The sequence below is a fragment of the Haliotis rufescens genome, unplaced genomic scaffold, assembly GCF_023055435.1.
Source record: "Haliotis rufescens isolate VD_foot unplaced genomic scaffold, xgHalRufe1.0.p SCAF_22, whole genome shotgun sequence".
NCBI classification, from domain to species: domain Eukaryota; kingdom Metazoa; phylum Mollusca; class Gastropoda; order Lepetellida; family Haliotidae; genus Haliotis; species Haliotis rufescens.
In genome coordinates this window covers 11369924-11393039 of record NW_025963913.1, presented here as the reverse complement: position 1 = coordinate 11393039, position 23116 = coordinate 11369924, and the positions used below count along the sequence as shown (strand labels likewise).

General features: G+C 40.8%; 1 protein-coding gene across 2 annotated transcripts in view; it reads left to right on the top strand.

Moving 5' to 3' along the window:
* Positions 1–13886: 13886 nt before the first annotated feature.
* Positions 13887–23116, top strand: part of LOC124146403 (dynamin-1-like protein) — a 95931-nt gene continuing 86701 nt past the window's right edge. For both annotated transcript variants that reach the window (XM_048401507.1, XM_048401506.1), the window contains exons 1-4: positions 13887–14049; positions 16063–16207; positions 17989–18110; positions 19543–19792. In XM_048401507.1, coding sequence (XP_048257464.1) covers positions 13948–14049; positions 16063–16207; positions 17989–18110; positions 19543–19792 — 619 coding nt within the window. In that variant the 5' untranslated portion in view covers positions 13887–13947. The remainder of the gene's footprint in view (positions 14050–16062; positions 16208–17988; positions 18111–19542; positions 19793–23116) is intronic.

The following is a 23116-nucleotide window of genomic DNA, read 5'->3' as shown; positions in this document are numbered from 1 at the left end:
ATGTATACTCTCTAAACATCCTGCTCACATTGGACATTAATTTCTTTTATTTATCACAACATCTAACATGTATACTCTCTAAACATCCTGCTCACATTGGACATTAATTTCTTTTATTAATAACAACACCTCGCATGTATACTCTCTAAACATCCTGCTCACATTGGACATTAATTTCTTTTATTAATAACAACACCTCGCATGTATACTCTGTACACATCCTGCTCACATTGGACATTAATTTCTTTTATTTATCACAACATCTAACTTGTATACTCTCTAAACATCCTGCCCACATTGGACATTAATTTCTTTTATTAATAACAACACCTCGCATGTATACTCTCTAAACATCCTGCTCACATTGGACATTAATTTCTTTTATTAATAACAACACCTCGCATGTATACTCTCTAAACATCCTGCTCACATTGGACATTAATTTCTTTTATTAATAACAACACCTCTCATGTATACTCTGTACACATCCTGCTCACATTGGACATTAATTTCTTTATTAATAACAACACCTCGCATGTATACTCTCTAAACATCCTGCTCACATTGGACATTAATTTCTTTTATTAATAACAACACCTCTCATGTATACTCTGTACACATCCTGCTCACATTGGACATTAATTTCTTTTATTAATAACAACACCTCGCATGTATACTCTCTAAACATCCTGCTCACATTGGACATCCATTTTTTATCATCATTGACATTTTGACTTTGTACCTGTTGCCGTTATGAACTTTTGTTGTTGTTGTGGCCGTTATAACTTTTTGGTGACCGTCTGGACTATGGGTTTGTGTCCACAGCGTAGCTGTCTTTGCGACTGGGTTCCGAATTGTCAACTCGTTGAATAATGATTCATGTACATTTCCTCCATATATAATATATATTCCAGATGCTATTGAAAACACATCGAGACTTACATTATTACACAGTATGGTTGAACACATTTAAATGTATCTTGGGTATATTTTTAAATGCAAGACATATGTAAAATCAAACATTATTCCTGAAGGATTCTTTGACGAAGAACTTGAAATCATACGCGCATTCTGATTGGTTTGTCGTATTTTCGCGCACAACATTCATCGATAGTGGGGACGAGTCTTCTTGCAGGTTACGGAAGGGGGCGAGTGGTGACGAATGATGAGGCCGTTTCATTCGTCACCACTCTGAAATATATATAATATATGGGGAAACGCAACGAGTTGAGAATTGTTTTAGGTATGCCCGTTTGCGCCAAGACGGAACCCGGTCGCAAAAATGGCCATGAGAGGGGCACGAGTCGCTCTTCGGCTTGTCCCGGAATAACACGAGTTGGTCACGAATGGAGGCCGTTTCACCCACCCCATTTACATGCGTTCGGTTAACTCTAAATCGTACGGCGCTATATATGCGGAATATGATTTAGTTAATAATTGTAACAGGATATTGTATATATAGTTTTAAGGAATATAGTTTTAGCTCTTTTCATTTCAAGTAGTTGTATATATCTTCATTAGTTGTAGTACAAAATGTATATGCTTCGGTTAAGCGTCCAATTTTATTGAAGGGTGGACAGGTTAGTCTATTCCTGTCCCTTTGTCACAAACTCTCTAGCTTGTCAATACAATAGCTTTCAGCTTCCTAGCTGATTAACATTATCTAACTACAGCTTTCTTCACTAACATTTGCACACTTTTTACTCACTCTGCTTATAACTCTGCACATACAGGACATGGACTACATATAGTTCAGGTTAGTTATTTACATTATCTTTCCTAAATAGAATTCTAATTTATGATTTAAATATGTTATCAATAATGTGAAATATTGTAAATGCTTATCTATGGTATCAAATAATCAAGATATCTTCTATTTTATACGTATAGAGTGTTTAACATGTAAGTATGTGTGAGAGCATGATTTGATTGGAAGTTTTGAATGTAAGGATTGAATTAGAAGTTGGTTTTCTATAATTTAAGGAAATGGTTGTCATGATGTATGTACGTATGTATGTATATATTCAGGCATGATAGTTATGTTATTTACTTTTCATAGGAATGCCATAATCGTATATGATGTGGGTTTATAGACACACCCCGGTGTCACCCACAGGGTATGTATAAATCCTTTATTTTATCACTCACTTATGAATGAATTTATATGTATTAACTATGTGTTATAATTTAACACAACATGGTAGCATTTTATATATATTCCTACTCTTAGAGATAATAAGTATAAATTTATGACGCCACACGGCTACTAGTATTCTTCTAACTATATAGTGTGTAACTGATATATTCAGTTATGATAAGAGACATTTAAATATATGTATTATTATTTGAAGGTTCTGTAAATTGTATTTAATATAAGTTATTTACAACGAACTAGTGATGTGTAACTGTATGCGTTGCATGTATCTATTAATGTGACTGCTCAAACTAGGATATAATTAATATGCAGCCGTATCTTTGAATGCTATTCTATGTACAGTATATAATGTTATATATTTTATTACAGGGTGATTGATTAATTGAAGTGATTGATAACTGAATAAATGTCACCTTAACAAACACAACCGCAACTTGTCATTTTTCATAATGAACCACCCCTGCAACATAATTTTGAGGGGAACCACAGTAAATATGATCCTTTATACACACTTCAAAAAAAAAAGAAACGCACAGGTAGTATGTAGTTCATTGAACCTGACTACACAACAAATCCAGTAAATAAATAGGATATATGTTATTGGAAAATGTTGGTGGCCTGATATTCGACAAATGGTGCCTTAAAAAGCAGCCATTGTCGATTTGCAATGTCTTAAACGGCATTGTTTTCGCACTTGTTAAAAAACGTCATGGAGGAAAACAGTAGAACAAAGTGCACGTGCAAGTTATGACATTCGTAACTCGTGGTAGTGACTATAAAAAGGCAAACATAAGCCAACAATTTGTCATTCATTTGTCAACATTTTTCACGTTCGAAAATACAGAGGAGAATCGCAGTCTTCTGTTGCACGCCACTTCAACGTCCACCACAGCACCATTTGCCACCTTTGGGGCCGATACACACAGTTCAATTCCACTGCAGAGCGTCCGAGAACCGGCCGACCAAGAGTTACCACCCCTGCACAGGATTGCTACATTCGACTGTTCCACCTACGTCATCGCACAGCCACGGAGACTTCAGGAAGCATCCCTGGTTTTAAGAGGTTATCAGAGCGGACATATCCTACACCAAGAGATCTGACTTGGTTGTGGTTCAGGGAAATTTGACAGCAAATGGCTACATGAATTGCTGCCCGGGGCGGTGAAACGAGATACTGTGTTCAGCGTACACAACAGTTTTCAATGCCTTTGTACAACAACACGTGACTGTCGAGCCCCAAAATTGCATACTTGTATCTATGATATTAAATTAGATATATCGACTTAATTAGGTACAATCAATTTACTAAAAAGCTACCTGTGCGTTTCTTTATTTACTGAGTGTATATGTCCATGTTCCATTCCGAATAAATGGATTGTAGACGGTTTTCAAGTACCAGATGTATCATATACAGTACCTCGACCGATCTATGGGGGACGATGTGTATCGGATATGTGATATACATGTATATTACTGAGGAATAAATACAGGGAAGAACACGGCGAGGTTGTTTATCAGTAATATTTTATACACCATTCAGAGTGAAAGGCGGGTATGTGTATATCGGAATTATTATATACATAACTCAGAATGAAAGGTAGGTGTGTATATGAATTGTTTGATAGGCATTACTTAGAAGTTGAGGTGGACGGCCTGTAAATAATCAAATCTGGCCCTTGCAACATAGTGGTTGATATTATGAGCAAACATCCTGGACGTCTGAGTACGTTGAACCTGAACACCCGGTCCATGAAGTGTCCTGGTACGACAAGCATACTTATGTTGCTTGGGATCACTTCTAAACGGAATCAACTGTCCCCGTAGTCTATAGTGGATAGACCGTCTGCAAAGGAAATAAGTTGGTCAAATATGTGTTTTTACGCCGCATTTGGCAACAATCCAGCGATATCATGGCTCGGGACACTAGAAATGGGCTTTTCACATTGTACACATGTGGGGAATCGAACCCGGGCCTTCGGCGTGAGCGGAAGTTGAAGCAAAAAAAACCGTTTAAATATAGTAACCTACCTGGCAATTGGCATTAAGTGGATAAAAGAAGGACTGTACAGAGTACATACTCTGTAACTCGTAACCTTGGCCTTAGATCGTTGATGTCACGTTTTCGGTGTATTCGTCATTTGTTAGAATGTGTGCACTGAATTAACAATGAAGTAACCTTAATTCTTAAGTTAGAACAATTATTAGCTGTGACATAAATAAACAGCGGGAGCATGAAATGTAGGGAAAGGTGGCCTTCTTTCAATATCAGTATCAACACGTCCAATTTTTATTCTGTAAACACATTTGTCCAGATGTCCTTGATGTGGCCAGTCTCTGTCAAAGGTATTTTTCAACATGGTGTTTTCATGGGTACATAATAAGGAAGAAAAATGAAACAAAAATTGTTTCGAAACCTCAAAATTTAAACTATGTCGCCCAAAAGCGAAGGGTGGCCCATTGGCGAGAATAGTCATGTTTTGCAAATACATAAAGGTGTTTCTACAAGAATTATGACACAAAATTCAATTCATTTTAACTTAATTCAACGAATTTGACGTTATTAAAATACTTGATTCATGGGAGAAAAAAGGGTGCATGGCCCCGCAAAACAATATTCCTTTGCTCCTTTCATGGTCACAGATGTGAAACAAAATGTATCATGCCAAATATTTCAAATAATTTTAACATTCGTTAGAACAGAACAGCACTTTTTATCTTCCAGTCCGGGTGCATCGGCATATGAGATACAAACAGTATTTTACATTGCGGTGGACAGAGGTTAACCGGAAGTCTTAACAATTTTCATTATAATGTTAACAAATTTACATAGTTTATTTTGGTCAGAGATCTTGTGGCAGTTAAATAATTGCTGGAATTGCATAAATATACAGAAACGTTCATTCAACGGAGTTTTATTCCATCTTCCGGTTTCTATTGGCAGGCAGGGACAATATGTCAAAAAGAATAGCAATTTAAAGGATACTTGGGGAGGGATGTTGATTAAATATGTTTCAAGTTTATTGGCGATTTTAAAAATACGATATGAGGAGCATTTACTAGAATTTGAAATATCCGCTTTCCAAGAGTGCCAATATGTATCAGAGATACATTGTCGATATCGCTCCAATGAAATTGCATCACAATGCTTTGCAGACCATTGTGACGTCATTATTACCATGACGTCACAATCAAATGACATCACTAACGACTGCTACTGAAGCTGTTAGCAGCACTTTTTACACTTCAGACACTGCTTATTAGTGTCTACAAGCTGAAAATGTTGGAAGAATGATGTTGGATGATAAATATAGAATACTAAACTCGCTCCCGTGTAATACCAATTTTATGAAACGATTGAATAGATGTGGTATCTGACTCGCGAAAAAAAATAAATAATAATAATAATGTTCACTGTAATGAAAATATCACTTTTCTTAAGTTCAGAAAACTCAGTCTTTCACACTGAAGTATATAATAAAAGATTTTATATATGAAACAAGTGTCACAGAATATATAGTTGATTCATTAACATTAACTCTCTTCAGCAACCCAATGCTTGCCGTAAAAGGCGACTGTGCTTGTCGAAAGAGGGGACTACGGGATCGGGTGGTCAGGTTCGCTGACTTGGTTGATGCATATCATGGATCCCACTTGCTCGTGATATTAATCACTGAATTGTCTGGTCCAGACTCGATTATTTACAGACCGACGCCATATTGCTGGAATATCGCTGAGTGCGGCGTAAACAACCAACCAACCTTTACCTCGTCACTCGATGAGAGAAACATGATATTTCACTCGACACATGAAATATCCTCTGTGTATGAAGTACATAAACATGAAGTCATTTTGCAAAAAGTTGAAATTCAAGATGAAATATATCAATGTTTTTACACAATAATTAAATTAAAAGGCATATCTTAGTAAACGGGGTTTTCAATGACACACCTACATAAAAATCAATCTATTTACACAATAATTTTCATTTGACACTGAAACATTTACAGGCATAAAGCAGCTATGCTCTTCAAAAAAGAAAGAAACGCAAAGCCCAAATGTTGTGGAGAGAACACTTGGTGATTGTAGTCATCTGAGTTATCGGTACATCGGAAAAGTCCAAGGTGAATGGTCAGCTACCATTAATAACGCGTATGTTCCCCGTTGGAATCGATAGCGGCCTGACATCTCTTGCCCATGGGAGAGACGAGTATGCGAATCACACCCTGGGGAATGGTAGCCCACTCGGCCTGCAACGCAAAAGCCAACTGCTGCAACGTCTGTGGGTTGGGGTTGACGTCGGCGTAGGCGTCTATCCAATTCACCCCACATGTACTCTATCGGGTTCAATTCCAGGATCTGGAGGGCCAGGGGAGAACATCAACGTTATTGTTGTGTAGACAGGCTCTTGTGATCCGTGTTGTTTTCGGTAGAGCGTTGTCCTGTTGGAATACATTGTTGCCGTTGGCTGCAATTGGGAGAACGTTGGAGAATTTCTTTGATGTATCGTTGAGCCGTCAGTTTGCCCTGGATATGGACCAAACATATCCTGCCATGATGAGAGATAGCCGCCCACATCTTAACGCTACACCCACCAAACCTGTCCACTTCATGTACGCAGTTTCCGGCGAAACGTTCTCCCCGGCGTCTGTACATAGACCCGTGCTCTTCCATCCCCTCGACGGGGGAGAAAAATTGATTCGTCGCTGAACCAGACATCTCTCCATTACAGTTGAGGGTATACCCTGTGTTGACGACACCAATGCAGTCGTTGTTGACGATGTTGTCGACTCAATATGACGCGTCGAACAGGATGTCTTGCTCGCAGACCCCCTGCTCTTAAACGGTTTCGTAAGGTGTGGTCGGAGATTATGCGTAGTCCGCGTGTTCGGGATACGGAACAGGTCGCTGTGGTCGTCATTTCACGTAGGTGGCGCAGTCGGATGTAGCGATCTTGGACGGGGGTGGTCCAGACCTTCGCTGATCACGTGTTGACCCATGCTGTTGAAACCGATCCCATAGCCTTGTGATGATAGATGGGCGCTACATTGAAAACCTTGGCTTCAGCTCATCGGGATTCCCCTGCCTGCAAGCAGTCGATGACGTTATTTCTTTGCACTTCTGTTAATCTTGGCATGTTGTTGAACTGTCACTGTTCGATTGACGCAGATGCCAGGCAATCAAAAACCCTGCACTTTGATACAGTTCATATAATAGTGCTGTTGCACGTGCAGTATGTACAGCTCTATGACCCTTTTGTTAATGCACTGGGTGCGTCTTTCCGAATCATACGTGTTTCCAGACTAATGGTTTGCATATCCTTGTTGTGATCATTTTGATCCAGGAAATTTGTCACTGACACTATAACAGATTAAACCTCTTCATTTTGCACCTCTTGGTCCGCTTATTTTGCTTTTATGGCCAAAAATATCCGTAATGCGTTTTTAAAGAGTATATATATGCATATAAGAACAGGTCTGAGAAAACAGGTTTTCAATGACACACCTACATAAATATCAATCCTTTCACAATAATTTTAGCAATTTACCATTGGAGCAAAATAAAGACTTTTGCGTTTTAATCTATGCAAACACTTAAATAAAATATTTTGGTAGTGATTTCGCTTAGACATCGAACAGTTACATACAAATATCTACGCCGCAAAAGTTACAGATAAATAAAAGAAACTTAATGCACGTTGATGCTTTTTTTAGACACGATGAGCGTCAGTAATTTCAAGATGGGCTCAAATGTACACAACCGACACAATGTACCACCCCGTTGTACACAACCGACACCCTGTACAACAAGCCGTATACAATGGATACCCTGTACCACCCAACTGTACATAAACGACAATCTGTACCACCAGCCGTGTACAACCGACACCCTGTACCACCTAGCCGTATACAACCCACACCCTGTACCATCTAGCCGTATACAACCCACACCCTGTGCCACCAAGCCGTGTACATCCGACACCCTGTACCATCTAGCCGTATACATCCGACACCCTGTGCCATCTAGCCGTATACAACCCACACCCTGTACCACCTAGCCGTATACATCCGACACCCTGTACCATCTAGCCGTATACAACCGACACCCTGTACCATCCAGCCGTGTTCAACTGACACTCTGTACCACCTAGCCGTATATAACCGACACCCTGTACCTTCTAGCCGTATACACCCGACACTCTGTACCACCCAGTCGTGTACAACCGACACTCTGTACCACCTAGCCGTATACAACCGACACCCTGTACCATCTAGCCGTATACACCCGACACCCTGTACCACCTAGCCGTATACAATCCACACTCTGTACCACCAAGTCGTGTACAACCGACACCCTGTAGCACCCAGCCGTATACAACCCACACACTGTACCACCTAGCCGTATACAACCCACGCTTTGTACCACCCAGCCGTGCACAACCGACACCCTGTACCACCCAGCCGTATACATCCGACACCCTGTATCCCCCAGCTGTACACAACCCACACCCTGTACCACCCAGCCGTACACGACGGACACCCTGTCCCACCCAGCCGTATACATCCGACACCCTGTATCCCCCAGCTGTACACAACCCACACCCTGTACCACCCTGCCGTACACAACCGACACCCTGTACCACCAAGCCGTACACGACGGACACCCTGTACCATCCAGCCGTATACATCCGACACCCTGTATCCCCCAGCTGTACACAACACACACACTGTACCACCGAGCCGTACACAACCCACACCCTGTACCACCCAGCCGTACACGACCGACACCCTGTACCACCCAGCCGTACACGACCGACACCCTGTACCACCCAGCCGTACACAACCCACACCCTGTACCACCCAGCCGTACACGACCGACACCCTGTATCACCCAGCTGTACACGACCCACACCCTGTACCACCCAGCCGTATACAACACACACTGTACCACCGAGCCGTACACAACCCACACCCTGTACCATCCAGCCCATCTTCCCGGGGCAAGGGAGTTAACTGACTTTAAAAGTCCAGTTTCCACCCTCGCCGAACTAGGCTGGAATTACTGGGCTCGATCGTTGCGCCACCAGTGTCTATTACCAATTATGTCCATTCTAAGCCTCTCCTATGGACCAATCAGATTCCACCTCTCGTATCACTTGCATTTGCTTCACACAAAATGGTGGCGCCCAGTCAGGACGATCTGATCGATAATCAAGATCTATATTGCGATAAAACGGGTCTTACATCGCGAAATGCATCAAATCACGTCAGCACTTTGATTAAAAACATGAAAATATTTGGAAAATATCTGCTGACAACGAATTGGCGATGCACATGCTTTGCAAACCCTGCAATCGATCGAAATCTGCATGACAGTTTACGAACCGGATTTTGACTTCGGTGCGCGATTTTGATTTGACTATGCATAGACTCGTTAGTCCAGACAAAACGTAACTCCATAATACCAGCCTAGTTCGGCAAGGGTGGAAACTGGACTTTTATAGTCAGTTAACTCCTTTGCCTCGGGAAGATGCACCCAACCGTGTACAACTGACACTCTGTACCACCTAGCCACAGACAACCGACACCCTGTACCATCTAGCCGTATACATCCCACACCCTGTACCACCTAGCCGTATACAACCGACACTCTGTACCACCGAGCCGTACACAACCGACACCCTGTACCACCCAGCCGTACACGACGGACACCCTGTACCATCTAGCCGTACACATCCGACACCCTGTACCACCTAGACCTATACAACCGACACCCTGTATCACCCAGCTGTACACAACCCACACCCTGTACCACCCAGCCGTATACAACACACACTGTACCACCGAGCCGTACACAACCCACGCTCTGTACCACCCAGCCGTGCACAACCGACACCCTGTACCATCTAGCCTTATACATCCGACACCCTGTACCACCCAGCCGTATACGACGGACACCCTGTACCACCCAGCCGTATACATCCGACACCCTGTATCCCCCAGCTTTACACAACCCACACTCTGTACCACCCAGCCGTACACGACCGACACCCTGTATCACCCAGCTGTACACGACCAACACCCTGTACCACCCAGCCGTATACAACACACACTGTACCACCGAGCCGTACACAACCCACGCTCTGTACCACCCAGCCGTTTACAACCGACACTCTGTAGCACCCAGCCGTACACGACGGACACCCTGTACCACCCAGCCGTATACATCCGACACCCTGTATCCCCCAGCTGTACACAACCCACACCCTGTACCACCCAGCCGTACACGACCCACACCCTGTACCACCCAGCCGTACACGACCGACACCCTGTATCACCCAGCTGTACATGACCCACACCCTGTACCACCCAGCCGTATACACCCGACACCCTGTACCACCTAGCCGTATACAACCCACGCCCTGTACCACCCAGCTGTTCACAACCAACACCCTGTACCACCCAGCCGTACACGACTGACACCCTGTATCACCCAGCTGTACACGACCGACACCCTGTACCACCCAGCCGTATACAACACACACTGTACCACCGAGCCGTACACAACCCACAACCTGTACCACCCAGCCGTTCACGACTGACATCCTGTATCACCCAGCTGTACACAACCCACACCCTGTACCACCCAGCCGTACACGACTGACACCCTGTATCACCCAGCTGTACACGACCGACACCCTGTATCACCCAGCTATACACAACCCACACCATGTACCACCCAGCCGTATACAACACACACTGTACCACCGAGCCGTACACAACCCACACCCTGTACCACCCAGCCGTACACGACTGACATCCTGTATCACCCAGCTGTACACAACCGATACCCTGTACCACCCAGCCGTATACAACCCGACACCCTGTACCACCCAGCCGTATAAAACCGACATCCTGCACCACCCACCCGTATACAACCGACACCCTGTACCACCCAGCCGTACACAACAGACACTCCGTACCAAACATATTCGTGGTTACGCCTGGGTGGATGGGTGGTACAGGGTGTCGGTTGAATACGGCCGGGTGGGACATTTTAATGACCTTTTTGGTTTACTTTTGTAGGAAGTGATGTTCCCTTTGATAAGTAATGACTTTAACGATCTTGAAAATCCTGCCGCGTCATTTGCAAAGATTACTTTTTCTATGAAGCTGCCAGTGCCCATGTGTTTCGTGACCAAGCAGTTCATTTTCTGATGGTTGTGCGCATGCGTCAAAGTGAGAGGTCAGATTTTTTCCGCTCGAAGAAATTTGAAGTTTGATGATTCTAAAGCCTCTCAAGGTTGATCTACATAGCAGTGTGCGTGTATGGCTGTATTTTGTGGACATATTATATTTATGACAATGTCTGATCAAAACGAAGAATTTGAGTTTTTACTGGGCTTTGAAATAGAGAGTTAAAGTTTCGTGAGAATGGTAATGGCGGGTGACCACGTCGAAGTAGTTCAATCTCATTAAAATCAGATCTTAGTTCTCGCTATCGCTAAACAAAGATCTGAGGACATCCCATTAAGGGTCACGTCAGAACAACCTTTCATCCAACCAATCAGAGCGTCGCTTACCAGATCATGAAAGTGACAGTTGGAATTTGTTTTCTAAACATGCAACCTCGAAAACGTTAAAACGGGGTATTCCGAACGACAGTTACCGTCAATATTATCGTCTGTCTCTCGCTGCCGTAGGATAAACATTTGAACGGAGGAGGGGTTGCACAGTACGTGGGAAGCACTACAATACAGTCGTAACCACATATTAGACATTCCGGGTTGTTCTTTTGTTCGGTTTTCAATTTTTTTTACCGAGAACAGTGTCAACATATTTTTCAAGCGTATTCTGAAATGGAAGTCGCCAGGTTGAAACAGTGCCGTAAAGCTCGAGAAAGCTGCTTTCTAATTGGCTGATGTCGACTTCTTGTTCTTCGTCTCAGCATGGACCCTAAATATATCGTATTAAGTGTCCATGGTCTCAGTGGTCGGTCAAAGTGTCCTCAGATCTTTGTTTGGCGGCAGCGAGACATTATTATCATCTGTTCTGTGCGCCAAGCTGATGAAATCCCACAAAACTTAGTTTGTGACGTCATTATTGTATGAAGTCACAGAGGGACGACATGGTACAAATGAGTTACCCCTCCAATACTCGAGGTTTGCCAAGATGGACCACGGTTGGTGGCCAGGTTGTTGAGTGACAGGTGTAGGCGAACTTTTGAGTTCAAAGGGATAACATATTTAAAACATGACCTTAGACTCAATCTCACTTACACTCTCTCTCACTCACACTCACTCACACTCTCCCTCTCACTTTCTCCTGAAAGAAGAGTGGTCGTTAATTTATGGATACACATAGATTTAATCTAAATTAAAAGATTCTTAAGTGCTTAATATGACTCCCTTTCAATAAAACTGACAATTGGTCTATATTAGTTTCCATCCTCGTAAGTAGCGATGAGCAGAGACCATAAAATAGACCGCTTTCAACAGTATTTCAATCATGTCATGGCGGCCCGTGTTAGAGCTGGAGGAAAACTTGCAACACCATGGTGTTTTATGCGTTGCAGTGAAACCTGCGAGCATCGGCTGGTACTGGCGAACCAAGGGTGATACTGCACTGCGTCACACTGCAGCTTTGTACACTATCCTCACTGTGTGTAGAACTGTTCTTCGCCACAGAGAAGATACCCAGGTTCGAACTCCGGACCTCTTGGTCAGCAGGCAAAGCGCTATCACGTCCCCAAGTAGCGAAGTAGATTGAGTGCAGTATACAGGTATACGCAATGTTTAGTTATGGATACCGTATGTTTTCAGCGCTGAATTGTAAGACGACCACATGTTAGTGTTGAAGTTTGATGCGGGTCAAGATTAGATTTCACGGTTTTTATTTTAGGTTCATTTTCAACGTTGAATTAAGACCCCGAAGGCTCTATAAGCGTTGGAAAATAAGCCAATTCATGTTTCAGTGATATGAGTCATCATTGAACTGTTTGGGTTCATTTTTCAACGTTGAAAACAGGACCGGTTCATTTCTCAATTGCGGGTAGAAATTCAAAGTTACACCGTCTTGATGATCTATCTTTCTTTTTTTCACTTCACATTGCATAATTTCTCACACAATATGAATGCTAATTTCATTTTACTCCGATGGATTGAAAGACTTGAATAAGTAATTTTAAGATTTTGAAAAAGTAGAATTTTCATGCTTTGGAGAGGCCTGTGGAAATCTGTCTCCTGGTCCTAGGTCCCATCAGGTAACGAACAGTCACAACACGTACAGCAGCTGCTGAAGCGATATTATAAACCACAACCAGAGTGATGTTGACATTTTTTCTGCACATGTGTCGCTAAGTGGAATAAGCCTTTCCGATATAGATATGACATGTTGATTTGATTTCATTCATTGTTTTCTTTACACAAATTAAGAAAATAAGGTGCAGTTTTCAAAAGTAGCCGTTTTGGCTTCGCCGAGTTTCTCCGATCATTGGTGTCGTTTTCGCTCGGTGCTGTTTTAGCGCGCACCACGATCTCCCATATGCGATATACTATAGAATTAAAATTTTAAATTAGCCCGGTTTGTATTATTTCTGCTTTCGTATAAGTGCGTGAGTAGTCATGAACAATAGAGTTTCGAGCAAACCAGACGTGACATTTCCGTGATTTTTACGTGACGAACAAATGTGCGTACAACGTCATCAATGTCTGTTCACAAGTACCTGCCGGATGTTCAGAGTTATCTCCCTTCAGCCCGGTTCTCGCCATTTTCTGTCTTCGAAGGGAATGAAAGATGGAAAATTTGATACCTGTAATTAATAAACTGCAAGATGTGTTCAACACAGTTGGTTCAGAGACAGTACAGCTGCCACAAATTGTGGTAATTGGTAGTCAGGTTTGTGAGATAGTTTGGTCCTTCAATATACATCTGACAAGAGTTCACGCATAACCAGTAAAGTATTTTGCAACATTTGTCATCAATTTCATTATCAAGTAGGCACATCATTGGAAACCTCTTAAGTTGTTTTTTTTCGTTGTAAACTTTGTCACAGTGATGATTTTTTGGTACCGATAACATGTGGAATTGTCAGTAACCCAACGTTAAACGATCGCATTATTAGGCCTAGATGGTTTGAGTTCAGTTTGACATTGACAGGTCAGGATGAGAGCGACAGGGTGCTGGCGAAAACGACCCGAATCGCCGAAATTCGCAGTGGTGCATCTTACCGAGAGCACATTTGCAAATTCAATCTTGCGCCTGGTCTGACTGACGCTGATTGGATCTTTGCTTTGCTTGCAATTCAGCAATTGCACATTGTTTCTTCTAGATGCACAAAGTGCTTCGTGAACATCAAGTTTATGTTAAGTCAAGTCGTCACTGTAGAAATCATTGTTGCCGTTTGTTCAGTTAAGTTTTCCATAGTGCTATGGGAGTATTGTACTTTGTCAGTGCACTTTTTCGGATGTTAGCAGCTTGAAGCTGTGCTGGGCTAATGAGTCAATTTAATAAGCTGACACAGGACCATGGCTGCTATCACAAATAATTAGTGCTCATTTACCATGTTTACCAAGTGATTAACACCCAATATTGTTTACTTTTATGGGCATGCAAAATTCGATTTTTCTCAAATTGGTACAACTGACAAAAAATATGCGAACTGATGAAATGACAGTGAAGGTGTTATGACGATAAATGTCTGGAAAATAATTTCAAGTATGTGGATCATATCTGTTCCAGGCCTACCTTAAGAATTCAGTACCACAAACTTTTCAAACAAGTGACAATACCCTATGATGTAATTTGTAGTATTTTGTTGGCAGTCACGCCGGCGAAACAATGCCCTGTGACGTCAGGGGTCATCGAGTGTGCATAACCTCATCCCAGTGATCTATCATCTCTACACACAATGTCGTTGAATACGCCAAGTTGTGTTGCGAGTTTTGAATATTTATTTCCTAAATATAGCCTACGACGGCACATTTTATAGCAAGCGCTAGTTTACGAAAGCACACTTATTTTTGTATATTTTTTATTTCGTTTTTCTTGCAATTCAAGTGGCTAAAATGGTTATAAATGGGAACTAATAATTATATACATATATTATTTTTTCGGTTCATTAATTTGCATTTTTATGTACAAGAATGCAGTTTATTAGGGATATTACATTGGCGCTGAACACATCCAAATGTCGCCAGTGTTAGGGTCGGTTACCCCGAACTCTATCCTTAGCCCTTGGATCCCCTTTACGATCAATCAACCCTTTACGATCATTAGGGTTAGGTACCCATTTAGTGGCTATTAGATTACCCGAACTCTATCCTTAGCCCTTGGATCCCCTTTACGATCAATCAACCCTTTATGATCATTAGGGTTAGATACCCGTTTAGTAGCTATTATAGATTCTATAGAGGGTCATAATATTCTTAACTAAAAAACGTCGAGTAAAAAGGATGAAATGGTTTTGTGTTGAATAATTTGGCTACTGGAAACTGTCCTGAAACTTTCACACAAGCCTATTTCACCAGCTACATTTTTTCAGTACTGATTCAAAAGCGAACTCACCCATGTGTTGTCACTAGCCATGCTCATGCCTCCCTTTGAAATCAGTGCTGACAGCATCTTTTGTTCTGTGATTGTCTTTGTTGACATTTTCAACTGTTGACTGAATAATTATCAATGTGGGCTACAGTACCATGGACCTATTTTTGTGTTTATATGATATTGGACAACTCGATTGCTCTTTAGAGTTTTATCTGATCATGATATGTGCAGCTGAATACAGGACAATGATGACATTAATATCTGCACGACTAGTGCCAAATATTTAAGATTTTTGTAAGAGTTTCCAGATTTGTACTTGGGGCTCGGTGAGCATGGTGAGGTCATTGTACTACATCATATTTTCAGAGTTCTGGAAAGAGCTCTGTGTTGGAAAGTCTTGTTGGGCGTGATTTCTTGCCACGTGGAACCGGCATTGTAACTCGACGACCTCTAGTGCTGCAGCTGATTCACTTAGGTAGAGATGATGTTGAGACTAGGACTCAAGATGGAAGTAAGACTTGTGTGTTTTTATAGTATATAATATTGCTACTCTGTTATATTGAAGCCATTCTAAGTTTTGTCATATGACTTGACAACACAGCAGTTACAATGGTTAGGGATAAACAATTGTGTCGTTGGTGGTTTTAGCCCCTGTTAGTTACACAGGTTGCTTAAAGTAGCTCTTGCCTTGTTTTACTTTTTAATGTACATGTATATGACAAAATGTGTCATGTTGAAATATAGAGAACTTGTTTATATAATATGAGCATGATTTTTAATTTTAATTTTATGTTTTTAATTTTTTATATACAAAAATAATCTGCAATTTCACTTAAGTTGTTCCACTTTTGAATATAAACTACATAATCGGAGGAAATTTCAGAATGAACTGGATCCAAATAAATGATGAACTTTATAGATGATCAGCGGTTTAACTGAGGTCGAGTTGTAGGTGGTAGATGACCAACAAAACAGTATTCATGCTCTGCCTACCTAACACGATCTACGATGCACGTTTCAGATTTAAAAAAAATGTTAGCATAGAAGTTGTTTATGATTCATAGTGTATAAAAAGATTTATCGAGTATTAATATGCGCTTTCAAAAAACACTTCGTATCCTTTCAGTGAATTCAGGTGAATAAACATTATAACAAACTTGGTCAATAAAAGTATGAAATTTGGTACAAAACATCTCTAGACATGATGATTTACCATTTAAAATGTATTTCCTGCTCTCCAAGGCATTGTCTAATATACAGAGATTAAGATTACTGTGTGTATTTTCTCGTAAACCATGACGGAAATAGCAATCAGCTGTGCACACGTTTCTTCCCAATCTAGTGGTGATTCAGTTAAAAAGTACCCAATGATACAACTTCAAAGAATTTTGATGCTATGATCAGAAGAAATTGCATCTGAAATTATTATTTTATCAGGAATATATATTCCAATATTTTAGTTGCAGCTTCCATTATATATGCTTAAAATCTTTAGAGCCATAAGCATACACTTTGGTACAGGTGGTATGCATGTATTTCGATTGCGAAAATGTTATGTTGACATTTAATAGTCAAACTGCCTCAAATATGACTTTTAGCGAGTCATGGTACATCATTTATGATATGTGTATCCATTCTCTTGCAACTAAAGTTCGTTTCAAGGCGTCAATAGTGGTAATCTGAGAGTGGTTGCTGTAAATAAATGGTTAGTTGTGCGATGTTCCAATCACTTCGCATACAATTTCACCAAAATTATTGTAAACATTATTATAATTATTGAATGAAATTTTGAATATAATTAATAAAATATATTGCAAACATTAGTGCAGATAAACAATGAATGGTTTTTTTACAACCAGATATTATAATAAGATAAAATTTCGTACTTCAGTTTGGATTTGTTGACTGGTATTTCCGGTGTTACATGATCAGCTGATAATGTTTTCTGAGAAGGGGGAAAACATCGTGTCATTGGAAAACTTGTTTATTTTGGGAGCCATGCTTTACAGTACACTATAACAGAGTTAGCGTCATATTGAAGAGCACAATAGCGAGGGAACACTGTACCACAAAACCCGCTTGACTTACATACAATCCTATTTGACTTGCAAAAGAAAAACATCCTGTAAAACTTATGGATACTACATTTTCGTTTTAAACTCCTACAGTTCTTGATGAGTGATGTAGCTGGTCCATTTACATTGTCTCTTATTAGATGTGTATTAGCATGATGCATGACACATGACAGACTCCATGTTTGCATTAAATCAATGATTTGGTTGTGTCTTTCAGCTTTCATCAAAGCAGATGAATTTGGCAAATTTCTGCACACTAAGAATAAAGTCTACACTGACTTTGATGAAATTAGACAGGAGATCGTCAACGAGACAGACAGAATGTCCGGGACAAATAAGGTTTATCTGTTTTCTGAACATGCTGAAGTGTCAAGGCTCCAGCTAGGGCTGTGGTATGCGTGCCATGATCCAAGAAGTGCATTATGAGGTCATTTATCAATACACAAAATGTATTAATTCATGTATATCATGGTGTATACATAAGAAGCCTTGTTATATGAGTGTTAATGTCCTCAACAGTTAGCGTGAAAATACTTTTAGCTGACCTTAAGATCTGAAGTTCTGAAGCCATTGATAGATAAATAAAGCAAATTTCTAAAATTGGTTTGTTTTGATGATCCAAACTGTTCCAAAAACCATGTGGATCTGTCAAATGTCAAGTTTTATATATCATATAACCTTCTATGCAGATATGTTGTATCATGACTGCATCATTACAGCCCTAGTGACCTCTCAGTCATGGAGTCTCAGCTGCAATCATGGTACTAGGCTGCATGAAATGTGCACTGTCCACATTTGGCAACAAATGCCATCAGTCCTACAAGAACTACACTATTGCAGTGGGGGAAGTTTTAATGTATGCACTCTAGGCTCTAAGTAATGGGAAGTTTTAATGTATGCACTCTAGGCTCTAAGTAATGGGAAGTTTTGATGTATGCACACTAGGCTATAAGTAATGGGAAGTTTTGATGTATGCACTCTAGGCTCTAAGTAATGGGAAGTTTTAATGTATGCACTCTAGGCTCTAAGTAATGGGAAGTTTTAATGTATGCACTCTAGGCTCTAAGTAATGGGAAGTTTTAATGTATGCACTCTAGGCTCTAAGTAATGGGAAGGTTTGATGTATGCACTCTAGGCTATAAGTAATGGGAAGTTTTGATGTATGCACACTAGGCTATAAGTAATGGGAAGTTTTGATGTATGCACTCTAGGCTCTAAGTAATGGGAAGTTTTAATGTATGCACTCTAGGCTATAAGTAATGGGAAGGTTTGATGTATGCACTCTAGGCTATAAGTAATGGGAAGGTTTGATGTATGCACTCTAGGCTATAAGTAATGGGAAGTTTTGATGTATGCACTCTAGGCTATAAGTAATGGGAAGGTTTGATGTATGCACTCTAGGCTATAAGTAATGGGAAGTTTTGATGTATGCACTCTAGGCTATAAGTAATGGGAAGTTTTGGTGTAGCCGCATTAGGCTATAAGTAATGGGAAGTTTTGATGTATGCACTCTAGGCTATAAGTAATGGGAAGTTTTGGTGTAGCCGCATTAGGCTATATGTAATTGGAAGTTTTGATGTATGCACTCTTGGCTATAAGTAATGGAAAGATTTGTTTTATGCATTTTAGGCTATAAGTAATGGAATGTTTTGGTGTATGCGCTCTAGGCTATAAGTGATGTGATAGGCTTTGTGGAATGAATCTATATGATATGTAAATTAAATAAGTTTTGATGTCTGTCATGTTGATCATGAACATGTCTCTGCTGTAGGGTATATGCTCAGAGCCCATCAACCTGAAAGTGTATTCTGGAAAGGTAGTAAACCTGACCTTAGTCGACTTACCTGGTATCACAAAACTTCCTGTTGGAGACCAGCCGGCTGATATTGAACTACAAATTCGAGATTTGTGTTTGAAGTATATCAGTAACCCAAACTCTGTCATACTGGCCGTCACCTCAGCAAACACAGACTTTGCTACATCTGAATCGGTGAAGCTGGCACGTGATGTGGATCCAGAAGGTGGGTACTCTCTTCCACCAACGGGCAGACACCCATCTCATTGTTCCATCTCAATCTACTTGCTTGATAAAAGTTACCTCTGTATTGCTGTAGTGTGAATATTATCAAATTGAAAAGAAATATTACTTTGAATTATGTTTTAAAATTTTCATTTTTTTACTTATCCTGCATTACTCCTTAATGCATTCACTGCTTACCTTACGACAACAAGAAGGACGATGGTCCTGGGTGAAGAAATAAATTGTTAATCTCAAGTCCCACTTTTACTGACCACCACCGCTGTCATGTGACCTTGATGACAGGTAAGGTCACCTTCTTCACATCACTGCCTGCCACGCTACATCATGGACGTGTCCAAGCGAAACTCTCCTTTTGGATTAATTTAGACCTTCAGTTTTTTACTACAATTCTAAAACTGATCTGCGATGGGCGATGCATTCCTTTTATATTACTTTTACTATGTTGTGTAGTTTTATGTGGATTATTTAGGCATAAAAAGACTCTGTCTTTTTTCCTGCCACATACTCGTTGTTCTCCCGCATTTTGAATTTGTGTTACACTTGTTTGCCTGCCAAGGTAGTCAAATGGTTTACAATTCTCAGCTAGGTATGCATAACATATTCATGTGTTTTAAATACAACTAGCTTTGGCATTACATTGAGTTGCGTATATATAAAAATATTGTTTACACTTTCAACTCAAGCAAATTTTTTGCCGATTAATTATTGTTAAATTCTACGGCATTCTTCCAGTATTGTTTCATCAACAATTATTTATTTGCGTAACTTATTCTTGCGTGTTGTACTAATTGTCATGGAAAAAATCTTCTAAAGATCCTCATCCATGTTTTTTGGCATGCACGCAGATTTGCTTGCCAAACTCTCATTGTAATTTTTGTGTACAAGATGTTACAATCACTGAATAGCGAAGGACATGGTTTGGTCATTACCATGCAGCCGTTATCACTGATGGGCAATATGATGCTTGTAACTGTGACTGCAGAAGTGCACCCTCCGCCGAAATCATCAATATCGGAGGATTTTGTGAGTATCCTAACTGGTCCTAATTTTCAGCGGCCTGAGACAACCAGCTCTGGTAGATCTGCGTCGCCGCCGCCAGCATCTCAAGACATGAAGCAGTCAGCAACAATGAGCATTGCGTCTCAGATACCTGCGCTGAACGCAGCTCCTGCCTACTGCCTACTGCCTAAGAGCATCTACAATGACATCAGCCCCAGGGCTCACAGCGTATAATGTTACGCAGGCTATGCATGATCAGCTTAGCGCTGATCCAACATATCCAGCGCAGCAGATGCCCGCTCAGGTGTCAACACCGTTCCAGAACGCTAATTGGATGCAAAATTTTTTGCAGTCCATGTGGCAGCAGTCTATAGCACACCTGTATCCTGCGCCAACACCTACGCCATGGCACAAGGCTTCGCACCTACTCCGGCACCTAACGTCTACAATATACAAATGCAATATGCGCATTTAGCGGTAGTACGCCTGCGCGTACATGGACATCACTGCATGTCTCCATTTCACCCGCCAGATCATCCAAGCCCTCGGTCAGAGGTAGCGCTAAGCACCAGAGCAGAAGCAGATTGCCGTCTAGATGAACATGTCAACATCGTTCTGGTTCGTTAGACTTTTCGAATGGCGAAGATGGAGATTCTTTGACAGAATGGAATACGCATCTCAGCTAAGCACAAGTACCCGATTGGGTAGTGGACCATTTCGTATCAGTGCCTTCCCCTGGTAAAGGGGTGGATAAAAAGGACACCATATGGTCGCATCCTACATCGATCCCGGCTGACCCTATGCTGACAGATATGATTAGATCATTGGATGAAGACTCACACTTTCGCTGTCATTTAAGCCACCCAAGTTTAGGAACGATGAATTTTTCTATCCATGCAATTGCGATAGCAGACCAGGCTCATAGTTTAGATGAGGACATATAGAGGATGACAGGCTCACCAAGACCTACTACACTTAACCCCCTGGATGCCAGAGGGACATATATGTCCCTCCTCTACAGCCCTCACTTTGAAGTCGAATAAAATTCAAAATACATCACCCACACAAATACACTTTACAGTTTTGAATAAGGTGGGAAATTCCCTGTTCTGTGATATCATCCACTGGCATTTTAGGCCAAGCAAAAGTACTGAACATGACCTCTGAAAATTAGGTACATCGTAAATTTTTTACACATTACTAAATCACCACTCACGGCGTTATTTACAGCATGTTTTGAAATCTAAATTTCGGATATTTACTCGGAGAAATGAATTTCAAAAACAGCATATTAGTGATCACGGGTATCTGTCTTTTATGAAATCACCAATGATCATTCCAAAACGTTTCCGGTAACCCTAGAATCGTTTAGAATGTTTTGGAAAAAACGAAAACACGAACGCCGAAGTGAACTTTCCGCCATATTGGATAGTGTTTACAAAATCACGTTTCAGGTACACCGGTTATGAGACGCCTGTAACATCACGTATATTTCAAACTTATCTGTGATACCTACATCCTTGAATTCCTCATACATTTTAGAATCAAATGACCAGTGGTCTTTGTCACCAATACAAAGTGGCTAGATGAAATCAAGCAAAATAAGTTAGGTGTGAAAACGAACGCTGTGCTCGAAAAACTGCACATGGTTGAAATGTAAACAAAGCAAAATTCAGATTTTACACAGTGTAGCATATTCTCCTATTTTGAGCTATCCATTCGTCTATTCGTTCAAGATATTGGCTCAACATTTTCAGAATATGCATGGGAAGAGAATCGTAGGAAGAATTAGGGAATTTCAAATAGATTCATTGCAATGATTTGATATTTTCAACAGAAGTTGTCAAAGTTACCGTTCTGGTTGACGCCATGACTGACGCAAAATCATGCACAACGACAACGGTATTTATCGGAATTTCTGACTATTTCCGTTTGTTTCAATGAAAATTATGACAACAAATAACAGTACATAGATTGTCAGAATGTTTCTGATTACTTACATGTCTCATTTATGTTTATACGATCCCTGAATCAACGAAAGTCCCCTCGTACAATCCCGCGTACTGTTGAAAGTGTACACGCCATTTTGTAAAAGTGGGTCACAGGTAGTGATGTCATACGTCAACATTGTTGTACATATTTTTGTAATTTCTTTGAGGTGAAGGTCCTTGAATGAGAGTGCACACGATCACTGTATCATGCTGTTTACAGTTTCAGTTATGGTGTATATTTTGCATGTCTTTTATACATTTGTTCACACAATTAATTTCACTTTGGATATTTGTCAATGTTCAAAATGAAATCA